The 19,248-nt window shown below is 52.8% G+C and overlaps 1 protein-coding gene and 1 long non-coding RNA gene across 7 annotated transcripts in view; one reads left to right on the forward strand and one right to left on the reverse strand.

Annotated features, from left to right (window-relative positions):
* Positions 1-2,884: 2,884 nt before the first annotated feature.
* LOC123587928 lies at positions 2,885-16,710 on the reverse strand. Of its 3 annotated transcripts, none has more exons than XR_006707614.1 (4): positions 14,105-16,710; positions 6,719-7,024; positions 6,294-6,467; positions 2,885-3,324 (listed from the first exon to the last, which is right to left on the reverse strand). It is a non-coding gene; the product is annotated as an uncharacterized LOC123587928 (long non-coding RNA). The 3 variants fall into 3 exon arrangements; XR_006707616.1 differs by having other exon boundaries at positions 14,795-16,706; XR_006707615.1 differs by lacking the exon at positions 2,885-3,324 and having other exon boundaries at positions 5,348-6,467; positions 14,105-16,709.
* Positions 16,711-16,976: 266 nt separating this feature from the next.
* Positions 16,977-19,248, forward strand: part of CTDP1 (CTD phosphatase subunit 1) — a 56,881-nt gene continuing 54,609 nt past the window's right edge. For 3 of the 4 annotated variants that reach the window (XM_045458021.1, XM_045458019.1, XM_045458022.1), the window contains exon 1: positions 17,168-17,647. In XM_045458021.1, the coding sequence (XP_045313977.1) occupies positions 17,343-17,647 (305 nt within the window). In that variant the 5' untranslated portion in view covers positions 17,168-17,342. Of the gene's footprint in view, positions 17,648-19,248 lie in introns of all 4 variants that reach the window. The other variant, XM_045458020.1, reaches the window with a different exon arrangement.

Here is a 19,248-nt window from a genome sequence, read left to right on the forward strand (position 1 = left end):
GGACCCCAGACTCCCATCCCCCGTTGGAATGAGCTGCACGGACGTCACAGCCCAGAGTGTGGAGAGGCGTCTGGCCGAAGAGCCCACCTTCTCCGTGCCGGTCAGCCCGTTTCTGAGACGTCAGTGCCTTTAGAGGCAGGTTCCGGGCGTTTCTCGCGAGGTGTCCAGGGGCCTCCCCATAGGGGGCTGGTGGCCCTAATTGTGTCCAGGCCAGAATCAGCAGTGAGCGTGCGGGGAGGTGGAGGGGGGGCAACTGGGAGTGGACCCCCGCCTGCAGCCGTTCCCAGACCTACTGAGACTGTCAGTCTCTGTTTCAGAACGAAAGTCTGTGGGTTCTGATCTCACCGGCCCGGACATCTGTGCCAAGGAAAACTTTGCCAGCATTTGAAGTCCGTAAATAAGGAACTCCAACCTAAAGGTTTTTATAAGCTTCAAAGTTGCAGTGAAAATACTTGGGCAGTAACATTTCTTGAGAAGCCTGGTGTTAAGAAGCGTCTCTCTTGTTCAAACAGAAGGTGGCCGGCTCGCCCTACGTCCCCAGGCCCCTCCTGGGCCGTTTGTGTCGTTCTGACCTGGCTTTCCTGGCCTCAAACCAGCGTCATGGGCCAACGAGAAATCTCCCGATGGAGGAGACAGGGTCTGAGGCCGCTTCGCCCTCCTGGAGGCACCCTGGGGTGCCCTTGGATCAGCTCACAGGGCAGGTAGCCACGTAGAGGCCGCGGGTGGCCCGGAGACCTTTCCACTTGGAGTCGGTGGGAGGGAGAGGCGTGGGACCACTGGGACAGGTTTTACTGGACGTGGAAAAAAGAGAGTGACATCTGCTTACAATATGCCATAATTCCTTTCATGGGATGAATGGAATGTGCCGGCCTCACTACCCAGAGTCGGCAGCCCCCACAGCCCACAGAGCAGGTCCGTGGTGATGTGCAGAACGCAAGACGTGTCCCCACGCCCAGGACGGCCCTGCTGCACCGCGCCAGGGGGCTTCACCTCTGCTGTCCCTAAAAGCACCAGCTCAGCTCGGCCAGCCCTCCTCGCTGTGATTCTTGAATTCCTCCTTCCTATTTGAAAAAGGGATGAAAACAAAACCCACCCATTTTGTGTCCTCGACTGTAGAGCATCAGGGTTCTTCCGGAGGAGCTGGGGCCTCGGGAGAGTCCTGCATGATCCCGTGAGTCCTGTGCCCTGGGCTCCCCTCACTCCAAAGGCAGCCTTCGGTCTCCGTGATCTGATGGCTCCCGGGACCTCCTACACGTGGGACCACACAGCCCTCACCCTTCTGCTGCTGCCTCGTTTCACACAGCACAGTCCTCCAGCTTCGTGCATGTTGCAGCAGCTGAAAGAACACCCTTCCGTTTTCAGGCTGAACGACACTCCGTGGCACGATGGACCACGTTTTGCTGTGCGCCCATCCATCACCGGACACGGACTGTGTCCACCTTTGTGAGTAAAGCTGGCAGGAAGCGAGCATTCGAGTCTCTTCTGGAGACCCCGCTTCTGATTCCTCGGGGAATACACTCAGGCTTCACTGGATCTTAATATGCGATCTCCTATTTCTCTAAGCCACTTTTACACAAGTTTGTGAAATTTAACTCATTCATTAGTTGAGATACATTAACTGAGGAAGGAAGGGAGGGAGGGAGGAAGGGGGAAGAAGGGGCGGGCGGGAGGGAAGTTTTGTGCGTCCTCGCCACTCCCCGCGCCCAGGCCTGCATTCCGGTCTCACTTTTCCTCAGTGAGGCCCCAGCCTGGGGACAGTCCGCCGTGGGCACTTCCCACAGGAGTCCTTCCTCGTGAGCCGCAGGCCGAGTTCTGGAGTCTCTCTGACGCCGCCTGGCTCTGAGATCCAGGGTCCACATCGGGAAGAATGGCTCGGACCTCCAGGCTCCCCGGCTCGGGGAGCCTCCTATCACGTGTTGTCTGCGATCCTTTGAGGCGTCTCCTTCATCTGTCCCCGCGCTCCCCAGCTCTGCCTCCCCCGGACACCCCCTGCCTTTGGTTTTGATGGTTTGTCCTCTCCTGGTCCACGTGACGGGTACCAGTTAGGCCCCCAGGGTTCTCGCCCGCAGGCCTCCTGCCCCCGCATCCCCTTACAACCAGGATGCTCACGGGTGCTCTCTCAACCAGGCACTCTGGGGTGCCAGAGGCACCACCAATGACCACACTGGGTGGTGGCTGCAGACCAGGACGGCATCGGGGAGCCGGCCCAGCCGAGGTCCGTGCAGACGGCCCCGCTCCTCCCCTTCACTGGGGCTCAGGCCATCAGCTGCTCCCGGCACCCTGGACCAGCCCCCCCCCCCCCCAGGGGATCCCGGCCCTTCCTCAGCCCCTTCCCCGTCCCTGGGCACAGTGACAGCACACCCCTCTCGTTAAAGCCTGATCCCTCTCTTTCCCTGTGTAGTAAACTGGGTTTTGCCTTTTTCATTTGGTGGATGCTATAAATACAGGAAAACACATTTCATCTTGCACACATAATTTTCAAAGGTCCAATTGTGCCCCCGTGTGGTGGCAGGAAAGAGCACGGACAGGGAAACCTACGGGGTGGGGGGGGTCTCCCGTACCTGCGGGGTCCTCGGCAGCCAGAGAGAAGCATGGACGACGGCAGGGCCACGCCAGCTTGTGTGTGAAACTCTGGTTCTGGCAATGCCCCATCGTATCACCCTGTTCATTCTTTAAGACCAGATACTATGTCGGTTATCTGATTTATTCATTTATTTATGTCCTCAACAAATATTTCTCTTCTTTTTAAGTTTATTTATTTTGAGAGAGAGAGAGAGAGAGAGAGAGACAGAGCATGCGTGGGGGAGGAGCAGAGAGAGAGGGAGACACGATCCCAACCAAGTAGGCTCCACGCTGCCAGAACAGAGCCCGAGGTGGGGCCTGAACTCACAACCCTGGGATCATGACCTGAGCAGAAATCAAGAGTCTGACGCTCAACCGACTGAGCCACCCAGGTGCCCCCTCCCCCCAAGCAGGTCAAGCAGGAAATAAGGTCCCCCTTACGCGCTGTGACTCTATACCGCCACAATTTGTCCTCCTGACAAAGGCAATGACTCAGTATGTGAATCCCCTCCCCCAAATCCAACTCTTTGTGACACGGAGGAGTCTACGACGCCTCGGGTTTCCCGCCAAAAAGCTGACGGTCACCGTGACAGGAGGTTGAGTGTATGCGTCGTGCAAGCAGGTACGCTGTGTCACTGGGCGCAGACAGTCCTGAGACGGTGGAACCCGTCCAGACAATCGTGGCGTCACAGACCAGAATGCAGATGCCTTCACTCCAGGAACCGGTTTAGTTGCAGCCGCTCTGGACGTCAGCTTCCTAATCTAGAAAATGGGGTAATAAAACCTCTCAGCTCACAGGATTGTCACTAAAATGAGATCAGGCGCTGAGAGCTGAGGACCCTTCGGGCAGGGAGCGGAGGCGAGGGCGCGCACAGAAAGAGTTTGCAGAACCCTGAGCGACTCACCTGCGGCGGTTTATGTCCAAACGCCCGATTTCCAGGTTTCAGAGTCGTTGGCTAAGCCCGCGGGCTGCTCTCTGCCCCCAAAGAGCCTCCCCACACCCCCCATGTTCCCACTGTGCGCGGAGTGACAGGGTTAGGAACTCCAAGCACAAGCACGCGCCGGGAGCCTCTAATTCTATAAAGGGCCAGCTTCCTGATTGCATTAGCAGCATGAGGAAGTTCCAAATTACTGAGGGGCCGCTCTCCCCTGCACAGCTCTCCAAGAGCACGAAATAAATCAAAGCCCTCTCGCTTCAGAGGCTGGGAGAAGAGCAAAGGAGTTGGAATCATTCCCTGCTGACCAGCAGGAGGGAGGATGATTTCTACACGATTCTGAAAATGGAATCCCCCTTCTCCCTGCGTTTAAGGGATTTTTACCGAGGCCTCCCGCAATCCTCCTCCCAGCACCGTCCCCAAACCTCAGATGCTGGAGCACCCCACGTGACGGTGGCCATGTCCACGTGTCACTTGTGCTATCGGCTATTTCATAGATGTTAATCATCTTTTCAATTATTTTGAGAGCGAGCGAGCACGTGTGCAACCTGGGAAGGGGCAGAGAGGGACAGAGAGAATCCCAAGCAGGCTCCATGATCGGCGCAGAGCCTGACCTAGGGCTCAATCTCATGACCCCGGGATCACGACCTGAGCCGAAATCAAGAGCCAAACGTTCAAACGACTGAGCCACCCGGGAGCCCCAATTATTTTTTTAACTTAGCCTTAGCCCAAGTAAAATAAATACTACCACCGGCTTAATGTGGCTTTTTTTCTATTACACATTCAAACACACAGGAACTACATAGGAAGTAAAAATGAAGAACGTTTGTCCAAATGCTACCTAAAGAGCCTCTTGCACAACCGAAGGATCCAGCGTAGCAACTTTGGGAAACTGTCTTGCAGAAAGTGCCTGCCCTCGGAGAAGCCCGCGGAAGCCCACCGACCTCGGTGCTCCCGGGACAGCCCCACGCGGCGCGGAGCCGGCGGAATCTGCTGGAGGAATGTCTCCATCTGGTGGTGGTCGCCTCTCATCACACTGGGGCGTGAGCCCTGCCCCGGTGAGGGCCTGGGGGTTCCTTTGGGGAGGGGGAGGGGGATGAAAAAGCGCCCGCGTGGGCGGTGACGGTTGCGTGACTTTGTGACTGTACTAAAACCCACCGAACCGTGCGCTCTGAAAGGACGAATTACACGGCACAAGTTAGACCTCCGTTTTACAAAAGAAGTCTCGTGGAAGTATCCAGTAGAGCCGAAAGAGAAAACTGTCCTCACCTTCTTCTGGGATGTTAAACTGTCTACAGCATGGCGAGGGTGTCTTTATCTGTGCTTTGTCTTGTGGATATCGGGTCTAGATTCCAGGGACCGGAAGTCTTAAACGTAGAAATGGATTTTTTATTTGTGTGTTTGTAAACCGCATCCACAGCTCCCATTAGACACACTTTCCCCAGAGTCTTCTAGCTGACATTCTGAAAAGTTGTTTCTTTTTAAGGCTCTCGCTCTCCCTACAACGTGCTTTCAAGCGGCAAAAACACAGATGGGAAATGTGCAGCACACGCCTTTGCTCTGGCTTCGCCGCGGACTTTGTGGGTGTGGTTAAATTATGATTTTCATTCTAAGGGGAGGCTCAGAAACGTTTGCCGCTTGATGGAAACCATGTGTTAGTTAGTGCAAGACGCTACGTCAGGCGCTTTAACATGACATATTCCTCACAATTACACTTGCTAAACAGAATACCATTACAGAATCCCCACTAATGTTCTCATCACACACCAACTCCAGAACCTTCCCCTGTAACTCATAGGGGATTGATCAGTGCAATTATTTTGTAAAGGTCCTTGTCAGCGGATTCAAAATAACCAGCAACAATAATTATTATTATTTAGGATTCAAGTGTTAATTTTCCAGCTGAGATGCAGCCCCGGCCTCACACAGCTACAGGTGTGGGGACAGGGGAAAACAGAGCCGCGTGCGCACAGCACATTTTCGGGGAGGGAGGACACCACCAGTCTCTCTGTGTCCAGCAAGGGGGGGGGCGCGTGATCCCACAAAAACACATTGGAAATACGGCCCTGAGATCTGGAGAGAATCTGCCACTGTCACAGCTTGTGTCTTCACGGCCCTGCTAGTTTTCCTCGTGTGTAAGCTTCAGAGAGAAAGGGCCCTCGTTGGGGAGACAGAAGCACCGGCCCCCCATCTGCCCCCAGGAGGGCTTAGCCGCCCTGCTCCAGGCCGAGCCGCGTGAGCCCCTCCGGCCCCAGTGCCTCAGCCACAGGGGACCCACACCCACAGGGACCCACACCCACAGGGACCCACCCCAGGGACCCACACCTGCAGTCTAAGCGGGGCAGGTAGGAAAACGCCAGCAGCATTTGGGGACAGCCCTGACAGCCCGGGACAGGTCCCACGTCCCCCCCCCCCCCCCCCGCCCTCCACAGGGGTTGGTCCTAAACACACCTCACCCCTGCGGGTCCACTCGTGTGTCAGCGAGGCTGTAACGTGTGGGGCCGCCCCCACGACGTCAGCAGTGCTAAGGCCCAGAGACCCTGAGCTGCGACCAAGAGAAAAGAGAGGAGGTCCGACTGCAAAGCCGGCGATCGGAGAGGAGGGGTCTCTCCCAACCACAGACACGGAAAGGGCGGTATGGGAACGTCACGGACAGCCTTGTGCCGATGAAGACGAATGGACAAGCGGCTACGAAGACACGAATGAGCCAAACGAAACCCACCGTCTTGTGTCTTTGCTGAGCATCGAAGTTCCTGTGGGGAAACCGGGGCCTCGGAAATGGCCCATGTGAATCACCCCGAGGCCGAAGCCAGACAGAACATCACAGGAAAGCTTCACATAGCATCTCTGATGAACACTGACACATAACCCTTCACAAAATATCAGCAAACCGAATCCAGAAGCATATAAAAAGGATTGTAAGCCATGACCAGTCGGAATTGATCCCGGGAGTGCAGACTGGGTGAGTATCTGAAAATCGATCAATCAGTAGATGCGGAAAAATATGATTGACAAAATCTAACATCTATTCATAGTTTTTTAAGGAGCAACTCTCAATAAACCAGGAAAAGAGAGGAATGTCCTCAACCTGGTAAAGGACACATAAAAACAAATAGCCTACACGCTCCCATCACGATAGTTTTTGATAGTTTTTGAAGACTTGAGTGCCTTCCCCCCTAAAACTGTGAGCAAGGCCAGGGGGTCTGCTCCCACCACCTCACCTCTACTCAGCATTGTGTGGGGGCTTCAGTCAGAGCAATGGCCACATCCCTTCAGAGAAAGGAGGAAAGGGAGGGGATGAGAGAAAGCAGGAGAAATTAAACCATAAATGTTGAAACGAAGAAACAAAACTATTTACAGATGACCTGAGTCTATGTAGAGAAAATTCTAAGACTTCCACAAAAAACCAAAACAAACAAACAAAAAACAACAACCAGAACTAATAAATGAGATTATCTTCACAAGACCGCAGGATACGAGATCATTCTGCAAAACAATCAATCCGATTTTCACACAGTATCAACAACCTGAAAATTAAATTAAGAAAACAATTCTACTTATAACAGCATCAAAAGTAATAAAATACTTAGCATCAAATGTAACAAAAGAAGTGCAGGATTTGTTCACTCAAGACCACAAAACGTCGCTGAGAGAAATTGCGGAAGATTTGAATAAATCAAGAGACATTCTGTGTTCACAGACGGAAAGATTCAGCATTATTTATATTTCAGTTCCCTGCAAACTGCTATAGATTTGATACAATCACTACCAAAATCCTGGCATGTTTTTTGTAGAAATTGACAAAGTGATCCTATTAGAAGAGCCAAGACGATTTTGAAAAAGAACAAAGTTAGAGAATTTACACTATCGGATTTCAAACTCGCTGGAAAGCTGCGGCAGTCCAGGCCAGCTGGTGTTCGCGTAAGGACAGACACGCAGGTCAGCGGGTTAGAACTTGAAATCGGGGGTGTTCATGGTCCTCGTGATAAAATGTAGCACAAAACAACATCGTAAAGAATCACTGGAGAGAGATTTCTTTCTACCAAGGACTCTGTCAACCCTGTAGTGTACCCTCATATCTACCTTGTGCTGGATTCAAAACAGAGAATGAATTGACAGGCAATGACTCCACCCCATTCTCTGTTTTGAATTACCCTAAGATGCTCATCTTGGGACCTGTTTTTTAGAAACTCTTTCCAGTGGCTGTAATGGAAACTTGGCAGTCGTGAGAGGAGAAGCAAATTAGAAGGTAATTTGTACATAAATTACATGTGGAATTCGTACAGGAAGATTATTTCCTCTAACATGACATTTAACATTTTTTATTATGAAAGTTTTCAGAACGTGTGCAAAATGATGTTCTTTACTGCTCTCGCTCCGGGCACACCTACCACTCCTCCTGCCAGAGTCTGCGGAAGTCGATCCCAGGAACCGTATTCTTTCATCTGTAAATATTTCAGCACACATCTCTAAATGATAAAGTCTTTTTAAACCAATCATCAAATAAATTAGCAGTAATATCCCATAGGAATTGTTTTAATAAACAGAAAAGCCCTCTCATAAGCTGCGCGGACTAACCACATTCAGTCTATAAAGCCTAGAGTCTTCTTTTAAAAGACTTTTTTACACCCATCTCCTGATGTAAAGTCAAACAAGTTTAATGCTTACTTTCCCCAAAATATGTACTTTTCCCACATGAGCCACGAGCTGCCTGCAAACTCTCCAGCTGGGAGAAAAGCTTACTGTCTCGTTCTAAACCCGATAAAGTGGGCCTTTAAGTGAAAACCTGTGACTCAGAGCACCAGATTCACTCTAAAATATGTTTTCTCAACACCTGACTCGAAATAGTAATTAAAAAAGCTAAACCTAAGCCAGAGGGGAAGACTGAAACGGTACAAGACTTCAATGTCACGTCTGCCTGCTGTAATCAATACACCCAGTGAGAATCTGAGAGAATCTTCTAACTCTGCGGGCTGTCGCGAGAATCATAATCCCACAGATACTCCGGCGGAGCCAGCCCCGGACTTGACCGCATCTCCGTCCCCGGGAAGCACGACAGTGAAGAAAAGAAGCGGGAAGGGTCACGGCCTATTTCTGACGCCGTGATTACCTCGTTGCTCCGAAGTGCTAGGAAGTGCTCCCGGAAAGGTTCATATAAAAGGCCCCCTGGAAGATGCCACGGGGTGTGTGAGCGTGGGTCGGGACTGCGAGGGTGCGGTCCAAGAAGGGGGCGCCAATCCCGTGAGCAGGTTATGATTGGCTCACGCGCAGCAGAGTTTGTGTAAGCGTCGCGTCACGGGTCGTGACACATCACACGGATAGTTTAGATATATGTTAGATATCCGTTGTTTTAACAGAACCAGTTCCCTTCCACTGGATTGTTTCTCTTTCCTAACTAATGGTTTCTTACTTGAAAAGACTGAGCCATGAAACATAAGAAAACATGGTGAGCAAATCAACTGGTAAATATACGTCAAATCAAAACAAACACGGTCTATGAAATCATAGCAGTGCCTAATGCGGGGACATAAGAACACAGAACCAAAATACTGGACAATTGTAGTATGTAAATCTAGAGAGGAGCCGTATTTTAAGGCCGTGTATTGTTTGCAAAGAAACTGGTTGGAATCTTAGCTCCACACTTACTAAGTTAGGAACACAAAGTAAAATTTCAATGGTGACAATCAGAAGAATAAAAGTGGAGTGAGAAAAAATAAAATAAAGATAGGAAAGCAGATTTCAACATATCACCAAAGGGGAAAAGAGATGATAGAGGAGAAAATATAGCCATAGGAACATGAGGTTAAATATAAGCATGCTGGACTGAGCAGCTAAGAGATAGAGATTATGAGGCTAAGTCATAAAAGTCTAAGCCAGACTGCGTTTATAAGATAAACATGTAAACTTAAGGTATACAAACGCTAACAGTAAACAGAATATGCCAGGCAAGCATTTTTTAAAAGAAAGTTACGACCATCGTAGTACTTCAAACAAAATATGTTTTGAGACATAAGCCTTGGGGCGCCTGGGGGCTCAGTCAGTTAAGCGTCCGACTTCGGCTCAGGTCACGATCTCACGGTTTGTGAGTTCGAGCCCCGCGTGGGGCTCTGTGCTGACAGTGGGAGCCTGGAGCCTGCTTCGGATTCTGTGTCTCCCTCTCTCTCTGCCCCTCTCCAGCTCGCACTCTGCTCTCTCTCTCAAAAACAAATAAACATTTAAAAAAGTGTTTTTAATAAAAAAAAAAAAATGATAAGCATCATTCAGGGTACAGAGGGCTCCACACAATGAAAAAGGTTCATTTCATCAAGGATATAAAAATTCTAAATGTGATGGGGCGCCTGGGTGGCGCAGTCGGTTAGGCGTCCGACTTCAGCCAGGTCACGATCTCGCGGTCCGTGAGTTCGAGCCCCGCGTCGGGCTCTGGGCTGATGGCTCACAGCCTGGAGCCTGTTTCCGATTCTGTGTCTCCCTCTCTCTCTGCCCCTCCCCCGTTCATGCTCTGTCTCTCTCTGTCCCAAAAATAAATAAACGTTGAAAAAAAAAATTCTAAATGTGAATTCCTCTAGTAACAGCCTCCCCCCACTCTCTCTATGCACACACACACACACACGAACACAAACACACAAACACACACCCCACACACGCATGCAGGTAACAAAACTCCAGGGAGAAACTGGCAAATTCACAACCATCCAAGAGATTTCAACTTATCTTTCTCAACCACTGCTTAGTCGATCAGAAAAATATGTAAGCCTAGGAGATTTGACAGACACATTCAACAAGCCTGATTTATTGGGTAGATATGGAACCCTGCATCAAATAAGGAAAGGATACACACTCTTTGAAAGCACATATTAACCCTATATTGGAATTATGCCAATAGCCTTAAATTTCAAAAAAGTAGTATCATTCAGAGTATTGTATTTAACCCTAATGAGGTTAATTTAAGTCAACAGTAAAAGATGGAGAAAAATTCCCGAGTTAGGCTCTGCACTGACAGCATGGAGCCTGCTTGGGATTCTCTGTCTCTGTCTCTGTCTCTCTCTCTCTCTCTTTCTCTCTCTCCATCACTCTGCCCCTCCCCCACTTGCACTCAGGCTCTCTCTCAAAATAAATAAACTTTTTTTAATGTGCGAGTCGTATATGGGGAAAATTATAAAAATCTCACAGACGTTAAAAAGAGGCTAGATGAATGGAGTGATTGACTAACTGTGTTTGTGGACGGGACGACTCAAGTCACAAAGATGTCGCTTCACCCCAAATTGACTTACAGATTCCATGCAGTTCTGATCAAAACGCTACCAGGTTTTGCCAATAAACCCGACACACTAATTCTAAAATTTCCAAAACAACGAAGGCCCAGAATATCCACAAAGCTTGTGAAGAAACTTCCCAGATACCACGACTTACCGCGAAGCGACAGCAATTGGCACAGTGCAACCATGAACCAGAACAGATCACCTAAAACAGGCTCGTGCATTTATGGGGACCTGCCGAACCTCACATGCATCACAGAAACAGGACAGAATGTCCAAGGCAGGCTTGCGCACTTAATGGGGGCCTGCTGTATGCCAGAGACGCATCACAGATCAGGAGCGCGGGGTAAGTTCTCCCGTACGTGGGGCTGGAACGACTGGTCACCTCATGGGAAAGAAGTCTCTTCACCCACCTCACACTACATACAAACATCCGCTTCTTATTTAAGGACCTGTGAAAAGCAAAGATTTACAGATTTTTAGAAGTTAAAAAGGAAGCTATCTTTATGATCCCAAGCTGGGCAATACATTTCTAAAATTAAGAAATTCCGTTCATCAAAAGATTTCATAAAGGAAATAAAAAAGACAAGCCAGGGGCGCTTGGGTGGCTCAGTCGGTTAAGCGTCTGACTTCAGCTCAGGTCATGATCTCACAGCTCGTGAGCTCGAGCTCCGCGTCCGGCTCTGTGCTGACAGCTCAGAGCCTGGAGCTGCTTCGGATTCTGTGTCCCTCTCTCTCTCTCTCACTCTCTCTCTCTCTGCCCCTCCCCTGCTCACACTGTCTGTCTCTCTCTCTCAAAAAGAAACATTTTTTAAAAATTTTTTAAAAGACAAGCCAAACATTGGTCGATGATGTGGGTAACATATAAACGACAAAGGTGTTCGGAAGCCATACGGAACTATACAAATCCATAAGAAAACAAACAACCCAATAGACAAGTGATCGAGAAGCACGGATAGGCATTGCAGACGAAAGGCCAGTAAACAGTAGGAAAAATGACTTAGCCCGAGTGGCTACTGAGAGAATGCAAGCTAACCCGCACGTTACCGCATGGGATCGTGTTACAATTTTGGTTGTCACACAGACCATCGCCCAGATTGGCAGAGATTAGGAAGCGTGGCACAGAGCTGCCGAGGGCGTGGTGGGCGTGCACGCTGAGGCAGCCGCTGCAGGGAAGGGGTTGGGGTTGCCCCCTATCTGCATCACCTATCCTGGGATTCAGCAGCTTCACCCTCGGACACTAGCTCAGAGGCACCAGGAAACATGCAGCACTTTTCCTAAGAATCCAAAACAACCCCAGTGTCCAAGAGAATGCTAAATACGTCCTGTCACACCCCCACAGTGAGCTATCATAGAGAAGTCACGGTGAACAAACTATAACCGCAGAAAGCAATGTGGATGAATTCTGGATACGTTACGATGAATGAAAAAGCCATTCATAGACAAAGGAAGCAACAACCTACATATGTGACGCATGTTTGCAAACCGCGAGAGCAAGCATAACCGCATCCACACGCACACACGCGGTAAAACCCCACATAAAGGAAGCGTGACAAACAGCACATCGAGGGACTCGGGGTGGGATGGGCTTGACGGGAGCACAGGCAGCCGTAACGATATTCATAATGCTGTAGATTTAGGTTGGCCGAGGGGCTCATTTTAGGATTACCTATAGATTTTGGAATCCACTCACTCCACTAATTTGTAATGGGGGGAGAAAGAACGAAGGAAGGGATCCAAGTAAAGGCTATTAGATGTTAGCACTGGGTAAGGAGTATCTCTGATGCCCGTCTGCGCTCCCCGGCCCCCACTCCTGTCTGCGAGACAGAAAGACCGCAGCAGCCGGCCAGCTCCCTCCCTGCGGGCGACATCAGCCCGGATCTCACTGGAACTCGCCACAGCCCCGGACCCCGCTGGCCGCTCCCTGCCGGTCGCTCCCTTCTCTGCCTACATCGCTGTGGCCACCTTTCCCGCACGAGAAACGCTGCCCTTAGTGCCACCTTCGCTGCCGGGTGTCCCCAGGAATCTGCACCCCAACCCCGCTGTCCCACCCGCTGGCGGCCTCCACCACGTGTCCGTGCAGCTCAGACCTGACAGACGCCAAGAGAGCTCATGGTCTCCCTTCCCGGTTAATGCGTCTTCTTCCAGGGGCCGGTTCGGTCTCCTCCTTCTCACTAATGTGCCCAGCGAGCGACAAGACCTGGTGGTTGTGACTCGGCGAGTCTCCCTGCGACCGTTGCCATCTGTCGAGATGGCCCAGGCGAGGGGTCTCAACCTCCAGGCTCACTCTGCCCTCAGCGGCCGGCAGTGCCGAAGCCCTAAGCACGGATCACAGCTCGCACGTTTGCTCAAAAACACAGAGTAGGGGCGCCTGGGTGGCGCAGTCGGTTAAGCGTCCGACTTCAGCCAGGTCACGATCTCGCGGTCCGTGAGTTCGAGCCCCGCGTCGGGCTCTGGGCTGATGGCTCAGAGCCTGGAGCCTGTTTCCGATTCTGTGTCTCCCTCTCTCTCTGCCCCTCCCCCGTTCATGCTCCGTGTCTCTCTCTGTCCCAAAAATAAATAAACGTTGAAAAAAAATTTAAAAAAAAAAAAAAAACAAAAACAAAAACACAGAGTAACGACCCCCGGCCCGCAAAGGTGGTTCTCAAACCTTGCCGTGCATCGGAACAACCCGGTGAGCAAAACTCCTGGCCTCGGGTCCCCTCCAAAACCCAAGTCAGAGTTTTGACCGGTGACGTCAGCAACTTTTAAACATCCTAGTCCTGTTCCCATTTGTGTCACAAAGCGTTCCATTAAGGGGTCCCCCCCCAGAGCCCCCACCGTGACGGTCCTCGTGCCTCGTCCCGTTTCCCCACTTCCTGTTAGAAACCCATTCGTGGCCTTCCAGTGGGGGTGAGGTAGGCAGAAACCAGCCATCGCTCCTGTTGCAAGAATATGGGGGAAATGGGCAATTTTGCGAACATGGTGTCTTTAAAGACACCGGAAAGTTCTAGAAACTAAGAGGGCCGAAAGGGAGGAAATCCCGAAGAGGGAAGAGCCGCTCTTCAGCACACTGTCATCACGGCCCCCCTTCCGTCCGTGAGGCAGTTGGCGAGTCTGGCCCACATCTGAGAAGGTGGAGACACAGAAGGGAAGATACTCAAGGGGTCGGGGCGGGGGTGCTGATGCGATCGACCAGAAACAAAGGAGCCCCAAATACAGGGCATCTGCGTGGTGCTAGGGAAGCATGCGCGTCCTGGCCGTGTGGCCAGGCTTGCAAGAACGCGGGAGACCTCCTGCAGTTGTGGGAACTGCGACTAAACGACCCCTCACGAACAAGAAGGGCCTACGAGAGCACGCGGCACGTCTCACCTCGGAGATACTCTGAACCCGGAAGCGGACTGAGCCGGACCTCGGCCTCCACCTGCCCCAGATCAGGCTGACTGCGATCGGGCGACCAGCCTCTCGCCCCGTGTGCCTGCGGGAGAAAGGCTGTTCTAGCTCTGTGCTTTTTGGATACACAGCGTCCGGCACGCCAGTGAAAACAATCCTGGGCACCGTGTGATGTGTTTTTGTAGAAGCCCCACGGAGAGCACCAGGCCCGTCAGACCCACGCAGGAGGCTGGGGGCCCCACGAAATGAGTCCCGGGGATCTCCTTGGGATAGCACCTGGAACACTGCAGGTTGACCTCCTGAGGCTTCTGGGACTGGGTACATCTGGGGAGGGCGGGGGCTGGAGAACTTGCAATTGCCAGACCCCAAAAGAGCACATTTCCGTGACAGCTGGAGTGGCCCGAGGACGGTGAGGAGGCAGGGTCGCTTCCTTTCATCAGCAATCGGAAAAATATACAAATGCCACCACTGCAAGGTACGTACGATGGAGTCCACACCGTGTGGGGCTCTTGTCCTGCACAGTAGGGTTGGGTAGAGCCGGCAGCCCCTCATGGCAACAACATGAAACACGTGTTGGTATTTTCTAAGGACCAGGATCAAAGTCATGTTAGTAGAAAATGTACGCTTTCACCCCAAGGCTAGACTGTATTAATTCTAGAAAAATGATACTTTTTAGTGAGGTGTATCTGCTTCTCGGATAACCAGAGGAAAAACCACAATAGCTCTATCTTGCTGAGGAGTGTGGCTTCCTTCAACACCTGACCACGACTGAGGACTCAGGAGCTTTGAAAGAAGCTTCCAGAGACCACTAGCAGGATCAGAGGTGGGGACCAAGGACTGAGAAAGTACTGACATAGAACCCCTCTTTGAAAGTTCTGGAGTCCACGAGGCCTTTTATAACACTCAGAAAAAGTGGCAATAGTTCTACATATGTTACAGGTCTACTCATATTTTCTATTTCTTCTTCAATTTCTGTATTTTGGTTTTTCCAGAACTTTATCCATTTCACTTAAATTATCTAGTCTGTTGGCACACAGTTTTTATATTTTTCCCTTATTATCATTTTAATTTCGCGAAGTCAGTAGTGCTCTTTTCACTTTCCTGATTTCGGTAATTAGAGTTTTCCTCTTTTTTTTTTTTTTTTTTTTAACCTGGTCAATGCAGCTAAAGTTTTGTCGTGTGTTAATCTTTTCAAAAAACCAACTTTTGGTTTTGTAAGTTTTTCCCCACTGCTCTTCTGTTTTCTATTTATTCCTGCCCTAATCAATATTTTTGTTTCTGCTTTTTTAGTTTGCTTTTCTCATTTCTTATGGCCAAAGGCTAGATTCCAGATATCTTTAATATGGGGTTTTTGTCATAAATTTCCCTCTAAGCGCTGCATTATCAGGCAGCACACAAGTTTTAGTATAGGTTTTTATTTTCATTCACAAGCATCTTATTTCTCATGATTCTCTCCTTGCCCTGTTAGTTACGGAGGACCGCTGCTTAATGTCCACACAACTGTGACTTTCCCCGGTTTCCTTCTGTTGCTGATTTCTAACTTAGTTCTCTAGAGTGCAAGATGGCATCACTCATGCCAAGTTGTGATAGAATCAGGAAAGCAGCCGAGAGCAGAGCTCACCCAAACTCTGGCAGAACTAAGGCCTGAGAACCCACAAGGCCATGGAACCTGGAAGAACCAGGCGCCGAGAATCACAAGAACCGGAGGAGGTCTGGAAAGACCTAAAGCTGATTAAATTCCTGCGAAAAGTAGGAGTTCCGCAACCAACCTCCAGATTCTCCAGACGCTGGCGCTCCCCCCACTCCCCGCGCCCAAATAAAACCGACGTCTGAGGGCTTGAGCGCTGCCCCGGGAGGCTCCATGGCTCTCGGCCCCGTGGCTCTCCGAACGGAGGGGATGCTTGCTCCGCTCGAAGAGGGAGCGGCGTGCATGAACCGCTGACGCATTTCGAACCAGACCCCGGCTTCATCTCAACCGGCTTTGCAGTTGGCGCATAAACTTCTTATCCCTTGTTCTCTTTTGTCACTTTAGGTGACTTGCAGGAAGCCAAGTTCAACGTGTAACGCAACGTCACTGAGCTTGGAATCCTGAACCTGCTTTACAATGGCTACCACTGCCTTACGACTGAGCAAAGCTGACTTTGCAAAGACACAACTCCTGTCCGCGCCTTTACAGCGCGCTCCTGACGACGTCCGTTGGGGTTGGAGAACGAGCGTGGTCTGATTTCAGTCCTTTTACGTTTCCTGAGCACTGTGCTACGTCCTAGCACACAGAGTGCCCTGGGGAAGGGATGCTGCTACTCGGAGCGAGTGGTGCCCAGGTACCGGCTGGGTCCCGCGGCCGCGCGCTCTCGCTCTCGCTCTCCCTCCCCTCCGCCGCGGCTGCCTGGCTCCTTTGTCCTCTGCCGCCCCACGCGCGAGAGGGCCCAGCTGGCGGGGTCCGCCCACGCGCGGACACCCGCCAGGTGGCACCCAACCCGCGCCCTCAACCCCGCAGTCCGGCAACGACCTGGGCGAGGCGCCCACCGCCCTCTGACCCCGGGTGGCGAACGGCATGCCGGGCCCGCAGCGCCCGGATATCCGCGTTGCATGCCGGGACTCGCAGTCTCCAAAAGGGGCCTCGGCACGTGACTGGGCTGCGGGGAGCAGCCCGCGCTGCATGCTGGGACTCATAGTTTAACGACCCTGGGCCTCCGCGCACCAAGGGAGTTCTGGGACCGGGGGATGGGGGTGGGGGGGGGGCGGCGCGCGGCATGCCGGGACCCAGCGCGCGCCGGGAGGGGTGGAGATTCGCAGTGCATGCCGGGGTTTCTGGGCAGCGGCGCGCGCTGCACGCCGGGACCCGCAGCCCCACGCCGCCGGGGCACATGGGGCGAGGCCACGCTGTTCCCGCCGGGCCGGGCCAACAACATGTTTCGGCCCCGGACGCGGCCGGCATCCGCGGCCGGCGCAGCCGCTTCTCCGGGCTGCGCGTAGGCGTGTGTTTACACACGGGCCCCGCGGCGCACGCACGTAGCGTCACGCGACGTCAGACGCTGTCCCGGAAGTTGGCGCGGGCCGGGCGGCGGGTGGAAGCCGGTGCCGGAGCGCGAATTGCAGCGCCGTCGCCTTCACTGCCTGGGCCGGGGTCGCCGGCCCGCCCGCCCGTCCGCGATGGGGACCGGGCCCTGAGCGCCCCGCCCGGCCTCCCTTTCCACAGCGACCCCGCCCGGCCGCGATGGAGGCGCCTTCAGCGGGCCCCCTTCCCGCCGAGGGCGGCCCGCCGGTGGCCGTGGCCGAGGTGCGCTGCCCGGGCCCCGGGCCGCTGCGCCTGCTCGAGTGGAAGGTGGCGGCGGGCGCGGCCGTGCGTATCGGCTCCGTGCTGGCCGTGTGTGAGGCCGCCGCTTCCGCGCCGCCCGCCGGTCCCGCCCCTGCCCGCGCTGGCTCCGGAGGCTGTGTGCGAGCCGAGCGAAGGCTGAGGTCCGAGCGCGCCGGCGTGGTGCGGGAGCTGTGCGCGCAGCCGGGCCAGGTGGTGGCCCCCGGGTGAGTGGGGTCGGAGGAGCGGGATCTGCAGGGGTCTTGGGCCGGGCACTGGGCAGGAAGGGGTCCCCGGTGCCGAAGCTAGAGGGACAGCTCGGGGAGAACTTTGGTGGGTGGGTCACACCGCAGTTGTGCATCTGCGTGTCTTTCTAAAGCTGGACGATAGTCAGTACTTGTGGGGATTTAACCGTTCCGAAGCATGACTTAAAACGTTTTCAGCTGCCAAAATTGCAGTTTTAGGAAATAGGCGTATTCTGTTCTTCTGTGATAGGTGCCCCCCCCCCCCCCCCCCCCCCCCGCCGCAGGACTCCGCGTCTGTAAGTTAACTGCCCAGTGAGCACGGGACGATCAGGCACGCTCCACGCTGGTCATCGCAGTGTAAACTGCTGGGGGTGGGGTGCACATCTTTAGCTTCTCGTAAACCTTGACAAACGCGGTTGTAAAGCCGGGTGCAGTTCTGCATCATAGCTCAGGGGGGTGCAGCCGCAGCCCAGTTAGTTTAGGGTAACAAAATAGTACATATGCTAGTACGCTTTCCTCGGATAGACTCTAGCTGTTGGTTATCTCCGTTTTAATCACATAAAGGGACCTTTCTCTTTTTAGGGGGCGAACCTGTCCACCCACACCTCGTGTGTGACTTTACCAGTGTTGTGCTCTGAGATTGGGCTGGTGTGTGGGTATGGTGTGTACATACACATGACTCATGTGGTTGTTTTTATTGTCTGGGACAGAAACCGGGGCAGGTGACCATTCCTGCTTCCTGCTGTAGTGGTTGGCTCACAGCTTCCTTCTGCGAGGGCCACGGGACATCTCAGGTGGCTGGTCCCCTTGGGCACAGTCTGGCCCTCTAGCTGTGCTATGTGCTCTGGTCTGCCCCTCTCCTTGTGGCTTGCACTGCCTCTGCATCTGTTGAGAATCTGCTCCCCTTCCACAGGATGGGCTAGGACTGGCCTCCATCCCAACCCCAGGAGCCTCCTCCTGTGTGTACTTCTCCCCACTCGTTTCGAGACGGCACTCTGGTCCTTGGCCTATGGGTAAGGTGCCCGCACCTGCCCAGTGAGCATGGACAGGATGGGATGGGAGCTGCCTCGGGGCTGCACCCTCCCCGGAGCCGTCTGGCCGGCCTCCTTTGGAAGGGAGGAGCTCACTGGGCTGTGTGTATATGGCACCCTGTGGTTTGCTGTCCTCATTACTTTGAAGTCAGAGTTCACCTGACCGCCGCTTGGACGTATAAACCCATGCGCCCACAGTTGTGGAGGTGAAGCCCAGTGCTGGTGTAGAAGGCTGTGTAGAAAGTTCCCGAGGTGAAGGCTCTTCGTGTCCTCGCCTTCCTCTGATTATACAAAGAGGGCCACTGAGGCCCAGACAGGTCAGGCCCTGGTTTTTCTGTGCCTCCCATTGTACACAAAAGGCCATTAGGGCCCAGGCGGGCCGGGGACTAGTCAGTGAGAATCTCCATGTGTAATGCTTTGATCCCATCAGCCAGACTAGCAAATCAGAGTAACCCAGCACGTTAATCTCACCAGTCAGCAAAGAAACGTACCTGATGACAAGTTCTCAGTAGGGAGTTTTTTGTGTGTGTTTTTGGCATTTGAGGTTTAGGG

The sequence above is a fragment of the Leopardus geoffroyi genome, chromosome D3, assembly GCF_018350155.1.
Source record: "Leopardus geoffroyi isolate Oge1 chromosome D3, O.geoffroyi_Oge1_pat1.0, whole genome shotgun sequence".
NCBI classification, from domain to species: Eukaryota; Metazoa; Chordata; class Mammalia; order Carnivora; family Felidae; genus Leopardus; species Leopardus geoffroyi.